The sequence below is a fragment of the Salminus brasiliensis genome, chromosome 2 (assembly GCF_030463535.1).
Source record: "Salminus brasiliensis chromosome 2, fSalBra1.hap2, whole genome shotgun sequence".
Taxonomy (NCBI): Eukaryota; Metazoa; Chordata; class Actinopteri; order Characiformes; family Bryconidae; genus Salminus; species Salminus brasiliensis.
Window position 1 is genome coordinate 31,329,676 of NC_132879.1, and position 16,098 is coordinate 31,345,773.

General features: G+C 38.6%; 1 protein-coding gene across 2 annotated transcripts; it reads left to right on the forward strand.

Moving 5' to 3' along the window:
- Positions 1-1,255: 1,255 nt before the first annotated feature.
- parvb (parvin, beta) lies at positions 1,256-14,856 on the forward strand. 2 transcript variants are annotated; one of them, XM_072673794.1, is made up of 13 exons: positions 1,256-1,496; positions 9,154-9,243; positions 9,881-9,951; positions 10,096-10,198; positions 11,283-11,423; positions 11,506-11,621; positions 11,709-11,767; positions 11,861-11,880; positions 12,719-12,780; positions 12,870-12,938; positions 13,048-13,149; positions 13,258-13,330; positions 14,395-14,856. In XM_072673794.1, the coding sequence occupies exons 1-13, from the start codon at positions 1,406-1,408 to the stop codon at positions 14,469-14,471; spliced, it is 1,074 nt and encodes a 357-aa protein (XP_072529895.1). In that variant the 5' UTR covers positions 1,256-1,405; the 3' UTR covers positions 14,472-14,856. The 2 variants fall into 2 exon arrangements, with proteins under 2 accessions (XP_072529895.1, XP_072529896.1); XM_072673795.1 differs by lacking the exon at positions 1,256-1,496 and adding an exon at positions 3,534-3,579.
- The last annotated feature ends 1,242 nt before the right edge of the window (positions 14,857-16,098 follow it).

A 16,098-nucleotide genomic window follows, 5' to 3' on the forward strand; every position in this document is an offset into this window, starting at 1 on the left:
AAGGAAGGTTAGAATTTAGTTATCTACTTTACCTAATTAACATAAACAATTTAGCAACCAAATGTGTTCGTCTGACCACCAGTGCTGCTAGACGGTTTGTGAACATTTAACAAATATCCTGTATTTCTGCATAAATTTGACCTGACATGTGATCAGACTTCCATCACATGCCCCATGAAGTATGCAACATTAAACATCCTTGTTAGAAAATGTATGTATACCTACTTTCAGTACCTAATATGACCCCCTTGAGAACCGATAACTCCATCTCAACATTTTCTGTAACTTGTGATCAGTCCTACACAGTCTATTGATAGTGCACCATACTGGTGGGCTTCCCTGCATGAACGGCTCTTTTCCACATCAAGTCTTTCCACAACATTTGTACTGGTTTAAGGTCATAACTTTGACTTGGTCATTCCAAAATCTTGGCTTTTTTCGTATTGTGCTTTGGCTACAAGACCCACTTACAAATAAGCTTTAGTTCAACGTGGGATACTCTGGCATGCTCCTGTAAAAATTTACTGCCACAGTCCAGAATTTAAAGGTTAATCAAAAATGGCAAGCTGCCCTGGACCTGAAGAAGGAAAGCAGCCTCAAACCACAATACTTCCACCCCCATGCTTAACAGTGGGATGAGGTTGTTATGCTGGAATACAGTGTTTGCAATCTTGAGCAATCTTCAGTGGGGTTTATGTTTTGAAAAGTAGTAGCCAGCTTGGTGAACTCCAGTATCTTTTTAAAGGTTCTCAGGAATGTCCATAGTTCAAGACATAGAAAACGTCCATAAGCCTTTGATAGTGAAAATCCAGGTTTATGCTCTGGAAATATGTGAGGCTCTGATAAAGTCACGATTAAATAAAACGCCAGATTAAAACACCAAACCCATTTCAAGAAACTCACACATTGTTTGACAGATATTTAGTGTAGGTCATTTCTGCTCAATAATAAATGTTTGTCATGCTTTTGCAGCAGTTGTTAACTGATCTCTAGTTTTGGGGAATTAGACAAAGATCTGCTTACACTCCAGGTGAAATTGTATGCAGAAATGGAGAAAATTGTAAAGGGTTCACACACTTTCTATTTTTTCTTTTTATATGTTTATGTTTACATGTATTAGTCCTATGATGTCTTTTCACTTTGTGGCTGTCTAATCCACACAGTACTAGGAAAGCATGGTGTTGTCTTACTCTTTAAGCTGTGGATGTCATCAGGATGTCAGCTAGTGGCTTCTCCAGACCTAGGCAGGGCTGTGGGTGGGGGCAGTAAAGCATCTCCGGAGGCTGGCCGTCGCCCCTTTTCCAATCACTCACGCGTCTACACGAGCTCATGCAGGCCTGTCCAGCCGGCCATTGTCTTCTCCTCTTTCTTCTTCACCGCTGAAGTGAGCTCAGCTCAGCCAGAGATGACCGCAAACCCGGCCAGGGCGAGAAAGGACGAAGGCTTTCTGGGAAAGCTGGGTGGGACGCTGTCTCGAAAGAAGAGGTCAAAGGAAGGTAAAACGGCTGAATGGTTGGTAAATGGAGCCTGAGAGAAGAGTGGAGTGTGTGTCGCGTTGTCTCCAAGCATCCCTGCCCTCGCGGCTGACATTACAGCCAGACACCTCGAAGCTGCTTTTAGTGTTCATAAACGTAGTGTGTGTGTGTGTGTGTGTGGTGTTGAAGCAGCCGGTCGTGATTGTGGCTCTTCCTCAGCATGGTAGAGCTACAGCTGGTGCTTTACTGAGTGTTCACTGAGAGGAGAGCAGGGAGCCGGGTTGTTGCTGGTGTTTGTGATTAGCCTGATTAGCGTTTGGCTCTATAGTGAATAATGGCTGCATCACATGTATAGCACTGCTGGGGAGCCGCTGGAGTCACACAAACTGGCACCGGTGTTGATGAAATGAACAGAAATAGACATGGCTCTATGCCAGGAATGCGAGACTGTTTAGACAGAAGTTTACAATATTTCTATTTCTATTTCTATTAAATTTTCTTAAATATCTCTGAGAGAGCTGCTGGAAGAGGACGCGCCTGTCTCTGTCAGTGGGATTAAATGAAGCTACATTTTTAATTCTGATTTAGACATTTCATTCTCCGGTGGTCACCCTGTGTGTTATGTGAACAGCTGCAAAGTGTGTGTGTGTGTGTGTGTGTGTGTGTGTGTGTGTGTTTACATTCTCCTTTTGTCGCTCCCCCATAGGCTCTGTAACAGTAGTGTGAAGTCTGTGTAAGCACAGGTCACCCCGGTGTATAACGCCGTGTATAACGGCATATATATATATGTGTGTGTGTGTGTGTGTGTGTATGTGTGTATGTGTGTGTTTTGCGACATTTTTATGTTACAACATTATTATTTGTGAAGCTTTTCAGTCTGTAAGTGTAAGTCGTTTAAGTGTACAAATATTTAAATAAATAATAATAAAATACATATATAGTCTAAAACTGTATATAAGTCTATAAGTATAGAAGTCTAAAAACTATGAATAGATCGATAATATTATTATTATTATTATTATTATTATGTTCATGAATTGACTTCCATGGACTTTTCTGATGTACATACAGCAGGTTGAGCAGCAGATGGCACCAGCTCGCAGAGATTCGAGCGCTTCGACACATTGGCTCGTTTATTTCAAATGATGGTGATGATGAGTTGGTTCAGAGTTTCAGAAAGTCTTACTGCCATCACCACCCGGCGGACAGACACAGGGGCGTGTTCACACAGCCATGCGGAGAAGCAATCAGGGCTGGGTTTCCCAAAAGCATCAAAGATGTTACAAAGGACAAAGATGATTCTTAACCAGTTGAGTGAGCGTCACTCTGAGCTCTCTCTCTATAGCTTAAGATCACCTGAACACCACCATGCTTTTGGGAACCTGGGCCCAGAATGGAACTGAGAAAGTGATCGGAAGATGTGGCCGGTTTACCTAGTTTGAAGCGTCTAACCACACACTACCTAACTCAGTAGTGTCTAAAATAGTCCACCTCCACTAGTATTATTCACATTCGTCTGTATGCTTAGTACAGTAGTATGTGTTTTGGGCAAAGATCTGTGGCTTTCTGGCACATAACGCGGTGAAACGGGTGACTTCTTGCGTTTGTTAGATGACAAATTCCTTGAGAGACTGCCAGGTCATTGACACATGGCTGAGATGAACTTACCAGGAGCCTGTTTGCAGAACCTTAGAGAACTAGATTACTTACTTGTCACTCCGGTGTTACCCTGAAGGGTACGTTTTTATTATATTTATTTACAGGACAAAACTGTACCAATTTCCTCTGCACTTTAAGACTCTAAAATCTAATACGAAATCTGAAATATTTATTTAATAAATTCAGAAAAGGGACAATAGATATCCTAAAAACAATCGGCTATTGTTTAAAAACATCATGACTGTAGAAAAGTGTTCTCTAATGTACAAGTTGGCATCCTGGTCCTCTTAGATAAGCATGAAGGAAGTGTGTAACTATGAGTGTCAGTCAGTAACTGATAAATGCAAAATGCAAAAACACAAGTCATTGCCTTCCTATTACTTTCAGTTGTTCACTCCAAACAGTCAGTTAACTGCAGTGTCCTTTAAGGTACCAGTGACAAAAAGTAAGTGTACTACTTTTACTACTGCTTTACTACTCAAGTATGCTGGAGTTTTTTAATTATTAAATAGATTCGATCTGTCACTACTCAGGAAATGCAGGGAAATGCAGTTATCTTGGTAACTATTTTTTTTTTAAATAGCAGTTTTCTTAAAATCCACTATACTTATGTTGCTTATAGTTCATCCCAAAGAGAAGTCTTTGCTCAGAATGGGTTTTTGCTATAGGTTTAAAATGCTGCTTAATACAATGTGTTTATGATCAAACTAGCCAGTGAAACACAGTAATACTGGGGAGTCCAGTCTTATCCACAAAGGGCCGTTGTGGAATCAGGTGTGCTCCTGCATGTTTGAAATGGTAAGACTGGACACCCCTGCAGTTATAGGTAGTGGTTGGCAGTATGATTTTTCAGAATCTTATCATTTTCTCAGTATATTATGGGTGTCATCTGGACTCATGAATAAGAGTCAATATAGAGTAAATATAGAGTGTTTGTAATCAGAAACCAGTGTGTAGCGATTGTTCATGGTCTATATAAAACCATTGCCTTTAAAGAACCCCTAATTAGCCACTTTTTAGGGTGTAACAAGATGGGCCCAAAATAGTAGATTACAGACTGCATCTATTTTCCATCCAAGCCTAAGCTAATAAGCATTGAACAGCTCAGCCTTTGACTAATATTTTTTGGTTGCCTTATTAGGCATATAAGTGAATGAAATGGCAAATGCTGATCCTGGGTCAGCACTTTGGCCACTGTTTGTTTGAATTACAGTCGTTATATTGATCTGTACTGATGGTAAGTAATGCTCTGCTCTGTGTAGGCCTGCGACAGTGTAGTTAGATGCAGCCACTTTCTTTTGACTGCAGTCATTGCTCAGCTGCATTCTGCTAATGGACTTGAACATGAAGGGAGTTTTAGAAGATTATGCCTGCAGTGCGTTTTGGAGATTTATAGCACTTCAGTAAGAATTAGTCAGCGTAGTGTTACGCCTAGCGCAATATATTATGTCCTAAAAAGCATGAGATATTTCTCTTGTAAATAATCTCCTACAGTATAACTCTAATACACTCTCATAACTACATCTACTACACATCCAAATCCAGTTTGTGGACACCCCATCTAATGAATGCATTCAGCTAATTTTACCTATTGCTGACACAGATGTGCAAAAGCGCACACACACAGATTGTCTAGTGCCTTGTAGAGAAGCACTGCAAAAAATCTTTTTAGCAGATAAACAAGAACCTATTGGTGCCAAGCATGGGCTAGAGAGTTATAAAGCCCCCAGCATTGAGCTGTGGAACTGTGCTCTCTGAAACCTTTGGGATGAGGTGGGATGGTAATTATCCAACATCCTGACCTAACTAATTATATTTTGGCTGCATGCAAACAAATCCTCACAGCAATGTAAAGAACAACTGCCAGACTCACATTGGAATAGTGAAAATGTTAAAAATGGAGATACAAGGTTTATAGTTGATAGGACAAAACAGTAGGTACTAAATAAAATAGGTCGTCAGTCTTAAAAACTGATTAGGGTTCAAGGGGTTCCTCTTGATCTGCTCATTCCTTGGGATCTGTGCTGTTTATCTGCTCACTTAGGATGATTTATCTCACTGAAAAAACTCTTAATCATCACATTCGTGGATTTGCTTCCTTACGTTATTAACGGCCAACGACACTAGCCATATAAACGCCCACTTGTTTGAATATCATGCTGCCCCTTTTCATGCACATGCTAAGATCAAACTGATTGATATGACTGAATTGATACTCTTACTGAATATTACTGAAATGAATTATAACTCTACCTGTGCACAGGCTATCCTCTGTGAGCGCGTTGCAGTGTTCTTCAGGCTTCTTGCTTATTTTGGTCTGGTGTCTTCCTCTCCCCTCCTTCTCTCTCCTCTCGTTTCCCCTAGTGAAACAGGAGCAGTAAAGGGTGGGGGGTTGTGACATGGACAAAAATATCGTACACTGAAGCTGGATCCACTGCCTTAGCCTCACATAGCAACCCACCACATGCGCACTCACACCCACACATACACACCATCATACAGGCACCCATTCTCTCATCGCTTTTCTTGAAAGGACCTGCTGGATCCAGGACAGTTGTGTGTGACATGGCTGGGCTGCTGTGTGGGACTAAGAGAAAGAAGCAAGGTAGAGTTGTGGGGAAAGGAGTTGTTCATGGATTCAGATGTTGTGGTTGTGGTTTGTAGTCCTGCATGCGAACATTTCTGTTTCCGTCCACTTAAATATAGGCTTGGTACAGAAAAGCAGACTTCAGAGGGAATGCTTGATGTAGTTATTGATCTTCTGATCCATTAGCTGGACTGTGGGGATTGATATTGTACACCCTCTGCACAGAGGACACACGTTTACTGTCACCTCTCAGTTTTTTATTTATTATTTTAGGCTCGACAAACCATAATTGCCCGCTGTTGTCCGTTATGTTTCAAATCAGTTTCTGCCCAGTGCTCGAAGGTCCAGAGGTATTTATCTGTGACAATCGCTTAGGAAGGAAATAGCATAATTAGGATGACTGATTTGACTGTAATTATGAAGGAAATGCTGATTTGGTGCAAGATGCACACTACCTCTGTAGACTGTTTACTATAGAGCTGTGATTAGATCTGAAATGTGTGAGAACGATGAAGTAAGACAGCTGCTATATAGGCCTTAGCGAGCACTCTGACAAGTTGTAGCTGTGAGATTAAAATGAATTAACCTTAAGTTCTACTGCATGACCTCTCACCTGATGACCTAAAAGTCCCCTACAAAAGTCCCCTGACTGAGCCGTAATAGCAGGTCAAGAATCAGGGACTGAATTCACAAAAGCGTCCAAAAAAATTGTTTAGATGTGCTTTTTTTACCTTATACATAAAAACAAGTTCAGGCCTAGATAAATATATATATATATTTTTTTTTCCTTAACTTTTCTCCTAAAAAAAAACCAACTGGTTTCCTTAAAATATGTCAGACATGTTAGTTAACGTGCGATAGCCTCACACTTGTCTTGTAATATAGACTGTAATATTTCAGAATGAAAACATTTAAAATAGTTGAATTACAGAGTTTTTAAAGTACTGTTGTCTACATAAGAAAAATAATGTTTTTCAGTTTTACACTACAGTTATCATATTTTTTCAGTAGGATTTTAGTTAGTTTTGCCAATTTAGCCACTTTATGTTTAACATGTTTAATTAATGTTTGCTGTCCTGCATGAAATGAATTGAAAAATGGAATGTTGTTTAGGATAAGCTAAAAAGCTAAAAATGTAAAAATGGCTAAATAAGATACAATAATGTCTTAAGAAAATCTTAAGAAAAATGGATGACTTTTTTAGGAGAATACTTTCTTTTCAAGAATTGCATTTAAGAAAAAAGAAGCCTCATTCACCAACGGTTTTTAAGAAGGACTTTTTAAAAACCCACTTATACACTTATACATTCAGATGTGTTTTTTTATTTGTTCAATTTAGGAGGACAATATATGATCCATTATTTAATTTGCAGAGCTGTGAACAATTGTGCAGTTTAAAATCTGACGTCTGTGAAGTGAAGTTTTTTTTTTTTCCAAGGAAAGCTTTTGTAAATCCAGACCCAGCTCCTATGAATACTAATACCTGCTTCAGGATCCTAAAACAGCAGATTTTGGAAAACAATCTGTATATAAGTATTGAAAATGGTGCTCTGATTAAAGACTGTGATTTATATTTGCTTAAGTTTTACTGCCTCTGATGTCACCGTCTCAGAGAGGGTGTGTGTGTGTGTGAGGGTGGGTTTGGGCGTAATAAGAGCAGCAGCATTCTCTGATGTGTATCTGATACGTCACTGACTCCACCTCTCCCATAAGAGGATCTGATGGTGGCAGCAGATGAAATAGTTCCTGCTCACTGTGGCAGCCAGTGAGGAAATGAGTAATACGATTACATTCCTATTGCTGTAGATAGATGTCAGTGACCCCTACAATGAAACAGGAAGAGAGAAATATAGGTTACTGAGGGTGGGGTGTAGTGTGTAACTATTGGTTATTCTGACACACCCACACAAAGTTGCTGCTCTGATCCCACCATGTTCAATCTGGTAACTGATAATAATAGCTGGGGTCCTCTTCTATTACTGCCAAATGTAGCTTTTCAGCCACTGGGCCACTATAACTCACCCAACTGCTGATTAATATGCAGGAGAGAAAGATGAAGCGTTTTCTGCTTCTCTTCCAATTTACCATAAAAAGCACACCTCACTGTGGGGTAGAGAAAAAGAGGGGTAGAAAAAAATAAAGGTCTGCAAGAGCTTTTGTACCCATCTCATTTTCTGGTAAGCCAGCAAGTATAACCTCCATTAAATTAGTAGTCACTTAAACAAGTGACATTTTTAACTCCATAGTAGATGTTCCTTGCTAACACTAAATAAAGGACTTGACTTATAAAAAAGGCTAATGCTGTATTTTCAGGTACCCTGACACAGCTCAGTGAACCAGTTTCTGTTAGCAGCAATTGATAACTCACACAGGATTCCAACACCATGCTAATAAAATGTCTGAAGTTATAGGAAGCTTATAGTGATAGGACAAACACATTTACACAATATAAGACAACAGGCATTTTTGCTGTACTAAAAACATGAAAACTTAAGTTAGAATAATAATAATAATAATAATAATAAAAAGCATACTCCATATTGTAATCATATGAATCATTTGTTCCCCTTGATGCCCTTTTTTCTTTTTCTTTTTTTACAATCGGCTACTGATGATATCACCGTGAAGTGTGAAAAACACTTTTTATACACTTATAATTAGCCCACTGTTCAGTGTCAAAAGGGTATTCCCATCTTTGTGCCTCATGATTCTGGGAAGGATCTGGACCCACCGCAACTCTGACCAGGAGGAAGTGGATCAGACAATGAATGAATGAATTTCTGTTAACATTAATATTAACTTCATACTTTTTGTCACCAGAAAATACTAAAAATGATAGAGTTGCTGTAAGGAAACCTAATAATAATAAACAATTATAATAATACAGGCATGAGATAAACTTAATTGGTTATCTCTGCTTGCCTAGTTAAATGACCATCCCAGTTTAGAACACATCAGCTTGTGCTCTGTCCAATAGTGACTCAGCGGCTGAAAACTACCCAGATTAGAGTGTGGAAGAAAGAGACACAATAGCTTCAAGAGGTGGATCTGAGAAAGGTTTCATAAGTTCAGACGTGGTCTAATATAAGGGATCCTCTTTTCATTTGTAGCTACACACAGTCTGTGGTCTGTATATTTACTAGAAATGTCTAATTTTGATATTCAAGTGTCAACCTGAAAGTAAAAATGACTGTTATTTTCACTGTGAATGTCCTGCATTTGGTGGTGCACATGCTTGTGTTTGACAAAAGCAATATAATGACTATTGAAACTAGAGCAACAGCTCTATTAAGTATCACACACATGACTTATTTCTTTAAATCCAATTATTTCGCTCTGACACACTGTCAGTAATACTGGCATATAGAACAGTTAACTGAGCGTTCAGTAACTCCATTTCCAATGTTGTCTTTGCTGTTTGTGTGTTTTCAGTGAGTGACCTTCATGAAGAGGGTAAGAATGCCATCAACGCTCCACTCCTCCCCTCCAGTGCAGACCTGCTCCCAGAGGACATGCTGCTAGGTAACGCACTCCTCCTTTCTCATCACTTAGACAGATTTGCTGCTCTTATAACGACAGAACCACTTTCACTTACATATGTATCCATACCATGGATTCTGAATTATTACATGATGAAATCTTTAGACCTCGTGTTCCTATCAATTCTGACTCTCTAAGCCTCTCTAGAACGGCACATTTCACATTAAACCACTCTTAATGACTTAATTTACATCTTAATCATTCAAATATTGTAGAACAATTGTATGAATCACTTCAAGAAGACTGAAAATGTTGTTTTTTTATCATTTAATTTACTTTTAGTTACGTTCACGCAGTTACGTTGGCATATAACTTCTAAACTCTAAAAGTGGCTTACATTGTGTTTGGTTTTTAAAGAAATCTTTGGGAACTTATTTCTGGTGGGCAGCAGCTGGTTGACAGAGAGCAAGAACTACACCCAGTGTTCCTCAGAATCACCTCTGAGTCACAATACTGTGAAAAGATCTGAGCTTAAGCACTGACTCATGAGCAAATCTTATTTTTGGGTCGGAAAGGGATGGAAGTTGTATTTTTATGTGTGAGAAAGCATGTACTTATAAGTACATATAGATGTGGGGGTTTATGTGATAGTGTTTGTGTGTCCTCACTGCCTTTACAGAAGACAACGCAGAGAGGAGTATGCTGGATCCCACCTCTAGAGAGGATCCCAAATTTAAAGACCTGCAGAAGGTATGTTTGTGGTTACTTTAAGATATTTTCAGTTCATTTAAGCCTCTAATGTCTTTAAAAACGCTGCTAAATGCCATTCTGATGCTTTTTTATGAGCCCAATTGTGATAAAGCTACTTCTTAAATATTCTTGTCCTGTACCCAGGTTCTAATCGACTGGATCAACAATGAGCTGGAGGAAGAGAGGATCATTGTTAAAGATCTAGAGGAGGATCTCTACGATGGGCAGGTGTTACAGAAACTTTTTGGTAAGAGAATTTATTGAGAGAAGGTGTGAGAGGGATTTGCACAAATAAGCTAAAATGTTAAGATCACCTACCTAATATGCTGAAGGACACCAAAACAATGCACTGCCCTATGAAGGTGCCTTGTGGTATCTGGGACCAAGACATTAGCATAATTCTTTAACTACTGTCTGTTGTGAGATGGATCCACTGCAGATCTGACGTGGATCCACTGGTAAATGGCACATGTATACCCAGTCATCCAAATGGCTTAAAAAAAGTCCAGGGGACCGTTTAACATTGCTCCAAGGTGCAGTAGACACTTTTAACTGGGGACAAGGATCAGTATGGGCATTCTTACCAGTCTTCAGCTATGAAGTCCCAGACACAACAAAGGATGTTGTTTATCCCTCCTCACACTGTCATTAAGTATGCACCACTTCTGACTGTAAGCCTCTACAAGTTCTCCAATCCAGTTGTCTGGCAATAACAATAGGCTCTTTTTAAAATTCACACCTGACCATTTCTCCTGCATCCAGCACATTGACTACAACACCCAAATGTTTAGTTATTACCCAACATACATCATAGACCATGACATGCGTAACTATTCAAATATAATCTAATGTATTTGCTTAATCTCTAAATGTTTCTAATGGATTGGCTTATTGAGGTATGTCTTACATTCTGATACAATTCAAAATCAGCTGAAATGGATAGAGACCTCATTCAGTTGATTAGGGTAAACTGGTAAAGTGAATAATGGTGTGCAGTTTTGCTGTGAAATGGATTTTACCATATTGTGTATGCCATAATAACAGCCCAATACTCTATAATACAAAGGTATTTGGTCTTTAAACAGCTTCAATATTCATATAAACTTAAAAATAAAATAATATGCATTTTAAACATTTAGATGCATAGTTAATTACTGTGGTGAGAAGGCTGTGATAATAGTAGTAATAATAATAATAACAACAATAACACATTTCATATATTTTATTTGACTAACATCCACCAATAGAATGTATTTAAATGTATGTTTCCTTTATATTTCAGTGCAATATTACAGTAGTCCTTAATAAGAATGTGACTTTTTTTGTGACAGAGAAGCTGTCAGGCCGTAAGCTGAATGTAGCAGAGGTGACCCAGTCTGAGATCGGTCAGAAACAGAAGCTACAGACTGTACTGGAGGCAGTGAACGAACTGCTCAGGCCTCAGGGCTGGACAATAGAATGGGGAGTTGACTGTGAGTATGAAGTGTCACTTCTACCATGTTTAGGCAGATCACTGCAGGGCTAGCTGACTCATCCTGGTCTCTCTCCCTTCAGCAATCCACTCTAAAAACCTGGTGGCTATCGTGTTTCTGCTGGTGGCTCTGGCCGTGCACTTCATGGCCCCCATCAGGCTACCTGAGCATGTTTCCGTGCAGGTGGTGGTAGTCAAGGTGTGTATATGTGTGTGTAATGCACAGATAATAGGCTCATTCTGCAGTAAAAATCTCTATATCTCTGATGTTCTTCTTTTTCTACAGAAAAGAGAAGGAATCTTGCAGACATCCCACGTAACCAAAGAACTCACAACCACTACAGAGTAGGTTTGGTGTTTGATAAATTTTAACACCATCTACTGGTCAGTATAGATTCTGCATTTAACAATTGTATTTCCATCCCTCTTCTTTTGCAGGATGATGATGGGAAGATTTGGTAAGTAGATCATGTGGTAGTGACTTAAAGTGTGCTGGTACTTCCCTTATTTGCATGTTGACCACCCTCCCCCATCATGATTTTTTTCTCCCCTCCCAGATATTCTGATTGGTTCTGCCTCTGAGTTTGACTTGTTGTTGTCCCGCCCCTAGCTAATATATATATTCTGATTGGTTCTGCCTCTGAGTTTGACTTGTTGTTGTCCCGCCCCTAGCTAATATAGATTTTCTGATTGGTTCTGCCTCTGAGTTTGACTTGCTATTGTCCCGCCCCTAGCTAATATAGATTTTCTGATTGGTTTTACCTCTGAGTTTGAGTCTCTGTTGTCCTGCCCCTAGCTAATATAGCGATTCTGATTGGTTTTGCGTCTGAGATTAACTCTTTGTTGTCCTGGCCCCACTAAAATAGAGATTCTGATTGGTTCTGCATCTGAGTTTGACTCTCTGTTGTCCCGCCCTAGCTAAAATAGATTTTCTGAAAGTTTGACTTTCTGTCCCACCTGATATAGATGCATGTACATGTAGACCAGTCCTTCATTAAAGTGAACCCAGTGAGCTGCTGGTGAAACTGAACACATCCATATAGTGACACATCCATATAATTATATAATAATTATCAATTAAGGTTCCTAAATGGGAGCCATTTTTGGTTCCACAAGGCAACCATTCCTCTATGACATTACTTAAAGAACTCTTTATTGTAATTTGACTGTGACTTTGAGTGTGGTGTTGTACAGAAAGAAACCCACTACTGAAATAAAGGGTTTTCAGTACTGTATGTGTAATATGTATTACAGTCAGAATATACAGCACATTTATATGTTTTTTTGTGCCTACAGAGAGGGATGCCTTTGACACCTTATTGGACCATGCGCCAGACAAGCTCAGTGTGGTCAAGACGGTAACTCATACTCAAAAATGGGTAACATTACCATTCTATTGAATGTAAAATATCTTGTAATGTAATGTTGATATTTTGGTCTCTTTCAGTCTCTGATCACCTTTGTAAATAAACATCTGAACAAGCTGAATCTAGAAGTCACTGAGCTGGAGTCCCAGGTGCCACACTCTTTTTCTTTACTCAAATATGAGGTGTTTTTTTTATTATTATTATTACTGATAAAGTTTTCTAGCCTGCGTTGCTAAAAATCTGAGTGTGTCTTTGTAGTTTGCAGATGGTGTGTATTTGGTTCTGCTGATGGGTCTGTTGGAGGACTACTTTGTGCCACTGTATAACTTTTACCTGACGCCAGAGAGCTTTGAACAGAAGGTGAGTTAGCTTCTGGACATGTGTCTTGATGTCCAAATATATCCTATCTGTAATGCACAAAGATAGTCATCAACTGTCCACAACTGTAAAATGCATTCTGTCTTTTAGGTGCATAATGTAGCATTTGCTTTTGAGTTGATGCAAGATGGAGGATTAAAGAAACCCAAAGCTCGACCGGAAGGTAAATTAGAGGAATGATAAATTAAAGCAACATAAAGGTGTAGCTGTCAAATTGAATATGGACAAAACTTGGTATAGCTCATGAGTTATATAGGCTTTAGTAGTACATGGCTTGTAATGTGTAGTTTGCTCACTAGATGGCCTTATACTACAAATAACACACAGTGTTCTGAACATGTAGTGCATTTGTTCTCTTTTCTAATTTAATCCACAGTGTTAAGTGACTGTCACAACTCCTTTGCCTGAAAATTATTGGCTTCACAGTTGGTGTGGCTGTTGGTGTAGCCTTGTAGGATAATCTGAATACTTTGTTTCATGGGGATTAGGGTGAGAGGAACTTGCTTAGCAGATCTATACTTATATTCAGTTTTTAATAAATCTGGTTACTTCATTCAGTAATAACTTATACAGTGTAGACTGACATATTAGTGTTTATTAGCTATTTTCCGGTTAATAGATAGATAGATAGATAGATAGATAAATCACTTTATTTATCCCATGGGGAAAGTCAGTTTTTACAGCAGCAAAATCAAACAAGAGAGCAGCATAATAAAGGCACTTCAAATAGTAGTAAGAAGTGGCAAATAGGAAACAGTAAACCTGACTATAAATACAGCTATATTTCTAAATACAGCTATAATATACATAATATAACCCAATTATATAAATAAGAAGTACTAGAAAAGTGATTGCAGTGCAGTAATTACATTAATATAATGTAATATACAGAATAAATTATGTGTAATGTAACAGTGCAGTAACTACATTAATATAATGTAGTGATGTAAGGCATCCTGGGGTATCAGTCCAGTATCCTGGGGTATCAGTACAGTATAAGTGATAATTAAGTTAAGTTATCTGCCTCAAGATTAGTTGTCATTACATTACAATAGAAAGCTTGGATATACATTAATAAAACTTTCTTTATCTCCATGGAATCATCTACAACTTAGTTGTTCATTCTGGAGATATCTAAAATAGTTATTATTACACAGCTTCCTACAAGTTGTATACCTCTGGAAGAAAGCAGTAATGAACTTGAATATTTTTGTGTGTCTGTTGTAGATGTTGTGAATTTGAACCTGAAGTCGACTCTGAGGGTCCTCTATAACCTCTTCACCAACTACAAAAGTGCAGAGTGATGAAGGAAAGACAGTTTCCTCAAGAAATGAACCCTTCCCTTGTGCCTAACTGATGACACACACACACACACACACACACACACACACACACACACACAGTCAATCACATGCATTCACACAAGCACTCACTCACTAACTCACACGCTGCCTGTATTTAAGAAAGTCTTTTATGTTGTATGTCCTTTTATGTCCCATATGAATGTCACTGCAGAAGCTAAAGGTAGCTCAAATGCTATACTGTACATAATTGATAGGAACAAGGCACTGTTGTTTCCAACGCTAATAACTGCTTTAGTATGAATGTTTTATGGCCTGTATGCACTGTGTATAATGTGAGAGACGTTATATCTTTATTACCACAATAATAACCATGGATGTTTTTATAGCCTATGTGGTTTTTGTGTTGTCTTTGTTTACTTACTTGGTATTTATTGCGGTCAACCTCATAAGCTTTACATGAGAATTTATTAAGAATATATGAATGAATGAGTGTCTTCTGTTAAAACTAAAATAGCACTAATGCTTTCATCAGAGTGAGGAGACATGAGTTCAAGTTCCTCACTTCATAATGAATACAGAATTTAACAGGTAGCCAATGTAGTGTAGATGACACCTCTTATTCAAAGGACTGAATTTTCTTATTCCTGTAAGGTCTCCTGTTTTGTCTCTTATTAGAACAACTTAACCGCAAGACATTACAGTAATCCAACCTTTATGTCATAAAGGTGTCAACCACAGTATTTAGAAAATGAAAAAAGGCTATTCTTGTGATATTATCTGCATGTACAATGAAGAACAACCTGTTGCTAAGTTGTGTCACATTTGTTCCCGGTGCAGAGAAACTATCACTGTCAAGATTTAGCATTTAGTCAGCTAGACCAGGACTTGGGGCCAAGCAGAAGGACCTCTGTTTTGTCAGAGTTCAGTAGAAGCAAGTTACTTGACATCCAGTCTTTTATCTCATTAAGTGCATAATCTGGTTTGGCCTATATGTACAATTGTATTCCAGATGCATAGCAGTGGAATCTGATGCCATGTTCTTGGGAAACACTACCAGTGGAAGCATATAACATAAATAGTAGAGATCCTAGAACACAACCTTGCGGGATGCCGTGTTTCACTTTTGAGTGTACAAATGCTTTGCCATTTAGATTTACAAATGGATAAGAATCTGAACTGCCACTCGTCTTTTAGATCACACTATGAGCAAACATGCATGTTTCATATTCCATCCATATACATGTTTTTATATTCCATGCACAGGCACATTAATAATTCACTTCAGTGTGTGGGGTTGACTTGGAGTAATGTACCATTACAGATTTCACTAACATCCTTTACATTCACTGCCTCATTTCAGTCAGATCACATTGGTCAGGAATCTAGATCATTGATTTAATCCAGGTTAATCTCTCAAATGTATTTTTAGAGACACTACGTTTACTGTAAACATGCTGCCCAGCTTTAAGGCTCTAGCTTAAGTCCGTCTTGTGTTACAGGAGAGTGTCTGGAAACCTCGTTGCTTCTTGGTTAAGGTGAACACTGCAGCTCTAAACTCATGTTTATTTGAGGGCTTAATCGTGCCTTGTCTATTTGCTGAGTTACCATGGTAACCTCCCTGCCCAAA